This window comes from Magallana gigas, chromosome 10 (assembly GCF_963853765.1).
Source record: "Magallana gigas chromosome 10, xbMagGiga1.1, whole genome shotgun sequence".
NCBI lineage: Eukaryota > Metazoa > Mollusca > Bivalvia > Ostreida > Ostreidae > Magallana > Magallana gigas.
In genome coordinates, this window is record NC_088862.1 from 7,328,904 (window position 1) to 7,337,542 (window position 8,639).

At 30.1% G+C, this 8,639-nt stretch overlaps 1 protein-coding gene across 1 annotated transcript; it reads left to right on the forward strand.

The window, feature by feature from the left end:
* The first annotated feature begins 1,242 nt into the window (after window positions 1–1,242).
* Window positions 1,243–6,502, forward strand: LOC117684123 (uncharacterized). The gene is made up of 7 exons (XM_034454953.2): window positions 1,243–1,556; window positions 2,466–2,585; window positions 3,298–3,341; window positions 3,530–3,628; window positions 3,992–4,078; window positions 5,341–5,427; window positions 5,944–6,502. The coding sequence occupies exons 2-7, from the start codon at window positions 2,467–2,469 to the stop codon at window positions 5,964–5,966; spliced, it is 459 nt and encodes a 152-aa protein (XP_034310844.2). The 5' UTR covers window positions 1,243–1,556; window position 2,466; the 3' UTR covers window positions 5,967–6,502.
* The last annotated feature ends 2,137 nt before the right edge of the window (window positions 6,503–8,639 follow it).

An 8,639-nucleotide genomic window follows, 5' to 3' on the forward strand; every position in this document is an offset into this window, starting at 1 on the left:
CGACACGGGTCTGTGTTGTTGCCTTTCGAAAGTATTTACTTTTAGACCGATTTTTTATATTGATAACTTAAAAGATGATTAACATAACGGGACGTTATGTGTTAAAAGGGGCATGGTCACGATTTTTTGTTTTAAAAATTATTTTTCTGTTTTTAATATTTACAATGTTTCAGAAAGACATTTTTAATAGGCAACCAAAGTTTGAGTGTCATTTGTTGAATTTCAAGCGAGTAACAGGGCTTGAAATTCTTGATATGTAAACAAAGCGTTTGTTTACCTTTTGAACGTTGAAGTAAAAATTTCAGTTTTAAAACTAAAAACGAATGTGTTAAACGTTAGGAACTGTGTATCAATGCTTAAAATAAATAAAAAGATAGACTCATAGGCTGGGAAAAGTTTTTGTACTGGGATATTGAACCTATGTAACCAAAAACAGGGAACGGGCCTTTTTTACATGACAAAGAATTGTGAGCCCTGTATCTTGCTTATAACTTTACGATTGACTCTCAAATTTTATTTGATCATTTGAAATGCATTTCTAAAGCATTATAAATAATAAAAACATGAAAATAGAATTCGTCCAAAATCATGACCATGCCCCTCTCAGTTTTAATTTAAGATTGTTTTAAAACATGTTTTATGGAAAATCAACATCTGATTTTAAACTAACTTAAACTGGTTGAGGACGAATAATTCACAATTAACAAATAAACAAAATTATTAATGAAAAGCTTAATAAATAAATGATATTGCATTTAAAATTCTTTTGTTGTCAAAGCAAAACAAAATTGCTTAACTAAAGTTCAGTTATTTTTTTTATATGAATAAGTTAATACACTGTTTCTACATGAACGTATCGATGACGAAATGATAAAACCAATTTTGTTTCAGTTTAAACCTTTTTTTTCAGAAGAATATTACCGTATGTCGAGTTCACATTGAGTGGTCTGGATTCTTTGCCATCGTATGACATTATGTTTAATAATATAATCCCAGCTTAAAAAATTGCAATTAATGCGTAGACAACAAATGGAAACGTATTTTAGAAGCAGAATTAGAATTTGATCACAACTAATCTATTCAAGCGTAACCAGGTTCTCTTTGACTACGTTAGAAATAGAAATTTATTTCCATCTTTAAATAGTGTAAAACATCATGACTGTATATGTGGAATTGTGAGCTGTTCTGTGTAACAACAAGTCTTTTTTCTTATTGGCTAGGAATGTGTAAGTGTCTTGATATTAATATTAACAATGCGAACGTTTGAAAGGCGTTTAGTGAACGCCTTTTAAGCCTACGTAATATATAAGAGCAAAATGACAACTAGACACCCATTGTTTGCTTTCAGTCACAGCTCACGCTTGAAACAAGACATAAGTATCCCGTGCGACTTCATCTAAAGACAAGAAAAGGAGGAATTTTCTGTTCTGCAAAACCGAACAGCTGCATCAAAATTTATTGCGGTTGTGTTTTAACCGAGAAGGGAACTGGTGGTCACAAATCTTCATCTCAATAATCATCCGTGTTTGGAAACCCCATCGTTACCGCGACAGCAGGTAAAATTTACCGTTTTTGAAATTCAATTTGAATATTAATGAAAATGAAAGCAATCATAGTCATAGATTCGACGCAGAATACTTTATAATTATTTTGGTATATTTTTTTTCAGTGCATGCTTGGATTCGTTTGCAGATTAGTTTGTGTTTTAAAATACGAAACAAAACAAAAGTTTGCAATTCTAGACTCGCCTAGACTAATCGGCTTTATAATTATTTCGGAAATTTTTTTTCTGTGCATGCTTGGATAGCGGCAATTTTAAAAGCTTTGGATTTGTCCTATAGCATTCAGTGTGCAAGCATATTCGTTTGCAGTTTAGTATGCATTATGCAATAATCTAAGATACAAAACAAAAAACATAAATAAAATAGTAATAGAAGAAAACAGCAAAAAGCGGATAATAAAGAGTTTATTTGTGCGAAAAAGAAATATGACAGAATACTGTTATTCATCCACCATAATTGGTAAACTATGAATTTCTAATAAAATAGCTAGACAAGTCTATTTCTCTTGTAATACTGGATTTTATTGATTAAGCTATTCTGGTCTGTTTAAAGAGATGACGTCATACAATAGTTATTAGTAACGTATGAGTAGGGTATGCAATTCTAGATTCGCCTAGACAAATCAATTTTCTCAGTTTGCAGGTGGTTGATGTAACGCAATAAATCTAGGCTTTTGGTTTCCATGGTTTATTTAATGTTATTAACGCATAGTGTGAATAACGTTATATCTGTAAAAATGTCATTTTGTTTTTATTAGAATTTTAGAAAATTTAAACATGAAACTCATTGACACATATTCAAAATTATAAGATTTTGCAGACATACTATTAGAACCTTATTAAAATCAAATAATTTGGTCTTTTTAAATGTTTATATTATTTTTCTGTATTTTTGTCTATTTAGAATGAAGAAGCTTTCTAACAGCTCTGCAAATAGAAAATGTTACAAAAGTCATCCAAACAAACGCACAAAATCAAGAGTCCACGCTAGAGCTCGGCGTTTCGATGGAAGCGACCGTTCACAGTAAGTTGATGGAAATGAGTTGATAAATCAAAATAAATTACTGAACACAGGATTCTTTTGCCCCGTGTTGTTTAATACCCTCTACCATTGTTAACGGTTCTACGTCTTGAGTTCGCCCAGATGCAGTGTGTTAAGAAAGAAATAATTTGAGACATTTGAATTCGCCCATTGTTAGATTTGCCTGCTGACGACGTGGAAGAAAGGAGCAAAAATAAATTGGAGACAAAGTTCTCCTTGTATACAGCATATTTTTTGAATTTTTAATGATCCTTAAATTGTATTAATAATAGAATTACTAGTTAAGCGCTGAATAATAAGTATCTTTCTAATTAGTAAAAAAGAAAATAGTTTCTTAGTACGCTGTTTTCGCTTGCTGCGTTTTACAAAAGAACTTACGACAGAGTCGTAAATATTTTCAGTCTAATGGAGCGGTCTTTGATGAACAGAATTTATATCAAACCATTCATTTATATCCATTTTGATTTCCATAATTATATTTTACAACTATTACAATAAAATATTGATTAGTTTGTGGTGATTAATAAATATTCATTAATTGGTCGTAAGTCGGTTCCTATGGTCTAAGTATAAATTCAGTACTTTTCAATATTTACATTTTTTAAATATAGTTTATCTTGACTTGTTTGATGAGTAGAATTAATGATGGATTTTGAAAAGTATTCTTTAACAAAAGTTACTGTTTACATTTTAGACCTTCTTTATTATCCATCGACGCCTCCAACAGAAGGAGACAAAGTACGTACACAAACATATACTGATGCTGAATATGCTTAAACTTATGATCTGGAGCATTTTGTCAATAAATTTTTGTTGCTAAAAGAACTATCAACTAAAATGAGAGGATTGTAAAAAATCCTTATTTAAACTGAACATATTTTGGGGAATTAAATTCAAGTTTGTCAATTGTTGGTGCTTTTATCCAGGAGAATTCTCGTCGGGAGGATCACTTGTAAAGAATGACCAGGGAACTCAATCAGAAATATCAATGGCAGATGGAACCCTTTGGTCCATGTTTCCATTGTGTAAGTTCAAAACACTATCAATCAAGGTGGGTTTTTTTCGGGGTTTTTTTTTTGGGGGGGGGGAAGGTGGGTTGGATGGGAGTGGGTGGAAGGGCTAGGTGCAGAGGCGAGTAATATTATGTATCTATACTAAATTTATTTTTTATCTTTCTTATTATTAAGTTAAATTAAATGTTGAGTAACTAAAGGTGTTAAACTGTTGATCATTAATTTTAATTACAGCACAAACACTATTAACACGATTTTTCATTATCATGGTTGTAAAATTGTTAAATATTTATTAAATAAAAATCTATAAAATAACAGCACAAACACTATTAACACGATTTTCATTATTACGTTTTTTTATCACAATTCTATTAGGTCCTTTTGATTGGAGTTCCTCGGACACGGCGTCATTTCCGGATTTTCCTGGCTGTAACAATTTGGACATCAACTTATTGCTACAAGGTTTTTGATTCTTATGATAAACTCATAAAACAAATATTTCATTACTTGTTGCTGATATTTACTATTTAGTCTTACAGAAAATACAAGTTATTCAACAAGTTTTATAATGTATGAAAAAATTAAAATTTATAGTTTTTATATTTCTTACTTGTTAGAAATAAGACGGAAAAATGAGTGGCGACATTAAAATTTCAAAGCAGTGGCGGTCAAAACTGACGATAACCACGTGATAATTTGGATAATGCATACTAATCATAATATGCATAAAAGCAATACGTCCTTATCATTGATTTATGACCTTAATATGACACAGTTATATTATGTACATGCCTTCATGCATAATTAACTAACATAAAATACACTTTTGCTTTTATCACGGACGAATGGAAGAAATGGAAAACGTTAATAATTCTAAATAGACACAAACATAATAGATATTTTTTCTTAGCAGCTTACTGATTGGCTAAAACCAAACATTCTAAGAAAATAACATGTTATTATCACCCTCACGTAACGGTTAAAGTGGATATAATAATTGATTTTTTCTACTTTTCTATAATTGGTAATCATTAGTCCAATGAAATTATGTGTTTTTCTCAATGGTTTCGGCAATAAATTTAGCTTGATGTTAAGAAAATAAATAAAGGTGATGAAATAACAACGAATTTATTATGTTTATATTATTTTGTCACTGGATCATATAAAATAAAGGTGATGAAATAACAACGAATTTATTATGTTTATATTATTTTGTCACGTGATCATATAATAAAACTATTATTGTTTTGGCTTTTTATACGTACAATAGATCGTATAGACCGAAATAAACTTATCATAACTATGTCATTATATTGCATAAATATATAAAGAAGTGTAAATAGATATTTAAATAATATGTTTTATCATTTTATCGACCTTAAAAAAACCCATACAAACTATGCTTCTTTGTTTACAGGGTTATTTTCGCCCCATGTCATTTTTGCCCTTTTTCACTTGCATACGGCTTCTCCCCTTCTTGAATTCGCCCAGATGTAGTTGTGTTAAAAGATATATTTTTTTGGACATAGAATTCGCCAAGTCTTAAATTCGCCCGCTAAAAACGAGGGTGAACGGGGCGAAGATAAAACGGGGGTGAATACTTCCCTGTAAACAGTACTTACATTGAATAAATACATAAAGAAGTGTTAATGAATGTATAAATAATATGATTGTTTTAACAGCTGACACATATACTAGAATATTTTATATTTCCTTACTTAAAGCATTTCAATCTCAATGGGAGCATACCACAGAACAAGACATGAAACAGATGACCGAGCATCTAGAAGAACACAAAGCAAGGATTCAAAGTAAGAATATTCTCTTATAGAAGAATATATTGCTTACATAAGCATTGTCTGTTGCCTATATGTAGTTTATTAGTGTAATATATATTTACACAATAATTATTAAATATGTTCAATTCAAATCAAACTAACGCATTGGTAAATTTGTATAGCATTGCAACAGTTTTAAAAAAAATGTTTCTTTCTTGGATAAAAAAGATTAAAAGTGTATATGCTTTACATGTATATAACACTATATCTCGATACTTTGTATATCTCGAAAAACAAACTTTTAAAACGTTAATACTCATAAATAAAATGAAAATTGGGGAAAACGAATGTATAAAAATAGGAAAACCAAAACAAATATAAAGATGAAAAATATGAAAGACATTTATTTTTAAAATACTTGAAGTGTGTCGTGACTAAATAAGATGAGTTTTATCGTTTATCAAGTTCTGATCACAATGCACTAATCCATTTGAGTAGATAACATTTCAATTGCGTACTGGTAAGTACTTATTGTTTTTTTCCCCACAGAATGGCTAAAAGACAATGAATGAAAAGCAGTCCTTTCTTCTTCTGCAGTTGTTTCTATCATTTTGATCAAGTTACAGGGATAACGCAACAGATAAAAAGCTTTTGTGGGTTGATATTATCTTTACTTTATGTATTCAATGAATTGATGATCATAAGCTATTTGATATTTTAAAAGGAAATGTTAATGCGATTTACTAACTTCTAGATCAATTAAAATTTTCAATAATATGTGTTTGGGTTTCAAAAAAGGTCATTTTTTCATTTGTGTTTAGATGTGTTTACATGGTGTTATTGTTGTTGTTGTGCATAAATTGTATTTTTTATTCTTAATTACCTTCTTTTTAATTGTTTAATTCACTTTACAAAAGTAAAAAAATGAAAAGTAGGTTTTGAAATAGAAGAAAATATTGATTTTAGTTAAATGATATTTTGTTATGTCCATGAATCTGTAGGTGTATAAGAGTTCATAAGTTATACTTATCAATCAAAATGTGAAGTAATTGAAATGGACGATAATAATGATTATAATAGCAATGTACATGTAAATTGAAGATGTTTTGACAGCCAATCTTATTGTACACAAAAAATAAATATAGTCTCAAAAATAATTCTTTGCTTTTTATTGACTTGAAGCAATTTAAAAAACTTTCGTTATATCAGCTATTTGCGTTGTTTGCTTCTTAGAAAGGGGTGAATGCTTTTAACAAAATAAAAATACCAAACTATTGTACCTACAAACTGTCAACATATGGATCATATGGATTTTTTTTTCCAACATAAAACGGAACATAAAGACATTGTATTTTCAAAATCATCAAGCAATATCAGATAAGACAATCAAAACCTTTATTTTTAAATAATATTTTGATATCCAAAATACAACCGACACTTTTAATTTGGACTGGAAATGTAACGTGCAATAATTTTATTCTAAGTGTAACACCTAATTTGATTGGCTATACAAGTTTATATACATATGTATATCGTATATATATGACTAAACCTGCCTACTTCAAAATACGACTTGTGTGCAAAATGTGTTAATTCGTTTGACGTTAGTATACGTTTAAATTTTGTACAAATTAACGTTATTAAAATTAAATATTAAATAATTGGCCTTATTTTCTGAATTTAGTCGTATAATTAATTTTTTAAATTATTGTATACGGTATATGTATAACATAAATCTGGACAGTTTATACTTTCATTATAAAATAAATGAAATCGATAGCAGATTTTATTTTTAAAAATGGTCTATGGAACAACGAGAAAACATTATGCTGAAAGTATCTTAAAAGATTGATTTTGAATTCGTATTGTATTTTTAAACTATGATCAAACTTAATAAATGAATTACGCCAAAGTAAAATGTGTACATCTTCTATGTAAAATGATTACAAAGAGCATACATACAGTGGCGTAGCTACCATGTATGCTTATATGCCTGAGCATGCACATCATTGAGGGGGGGGGGAGGAAGAAACTCAGTAAGAAAATAAAGAAAGAAAAAAATTAAAGAATTCAAGTATTAAGGTCCATACTAAGTTATTCCATCAACCGGTCATCGACAAATTCATCAATGCTAAAACAAGAACCAAATATAGACACACAATGTGGTCTTACAGTACCATATTAAAGAAACAGTACACAATGGATGTACCTAATAAAGTAAAGATTTATTTTGCATTTGAACTTAGTTTTACGCATCATTTTAAATTTTCCCTATAGAATATCTCAATAAAGCTGTGATATTCATTTCCATAAACTAGGTGAAAATGAAAGTAAGAATAAAAGCTTTGAGTGGGTCAAAAACAAACGTCAAAAGTTTTTTCTTCTTTAAGCTTTTTAAAATAAGTTTTATATTTTATTTTATGCCTAAACTATAACTTTAACTGCCTAAAAATATACTTAAATAGTGAGCATTCCTTTAAATTTCTGCGATATATTTAGTGTTAAAAATCGTCAGAATCCATGAGCTTCCGGGGCCTTCGCCCCCTGGGCCCCCGCCAGGCTTCGACCTGGACCCACTAGGGGTCTCATGGCGGCCCCCAGACCCCCTGCCATTTTAAGCATGCACTTCGTTTCTGGTCTAGCTACGCCACTGTCATATATAATGATTCCTAATCCGAGCATAATTTTAGGAATGTGAAGGATAAGATACATTATATGTAATGAGCCTTGGGCTCAATAGGGTATTATATAGCTTGGTTTTCTTTTGTAGCATAACTTTTGAGATGTTCATTTCAAATACGTTAAAACATGAGATAATTAGACTACACAGAACATTGTCCCTATAGAAAGGCCTGTCCAAGTGCGAAAATCATCTTTTAAAGAGTTTGTGACAGCCCCACTACAGGGTTTGGGAAACAATGAATAATAATTTCATTACCAAGGGATGAAACTCTCTCGTGTGCGACATAGTCGGTAGAGTTTTGTGCCTTGACAACCTGGTGGGAATAGATATTAAATTTGGTTCAATTATGGAAATCAGCACTGTGTTCTCCAAAGAGAAGTAATGATAGCTTCCTCCATTACATATATCTAACATGCTTTTATCCATAATTTTCCCAATTAATCTAAAGGAAGAACAAATATCTGGCGTAAAATTTGTCCAATTGAAAGAAACAGCATCTGTATCAAAATAATCAGAGTCAAAACCCAATGAAACAAACTTATCAATTTGTGCATTGAGCTTT

What these genes read in the sequence shown, in the direction of transcription:
- LOC117684123 (XM_034454953.2), top strand. Translation starts at nt 2,467, where the DNA reads ATGAAGAAGCTTTCTAACAGCTCTGCAAATAGAAAATGTTACAAAAGT. An exon ending in CTCCAACAGAAGGAGACAAA is followed by an intron (nt 3,342 to 3,529) that starts GTACGTACACAA and finishes GCTTTTATCCAG; the next exon opens with GAGAATTCTCGTCGGGAGGA. An exon ending in TTGGTCCATGTTTCCATTGT is followed by an intron (nt 3,629 to 3,991) that starts GTAAGTTCAAAA and finishes CAATTCTATTAG; the next exon opens with GTCCTTTTGATTGGAGTTCC.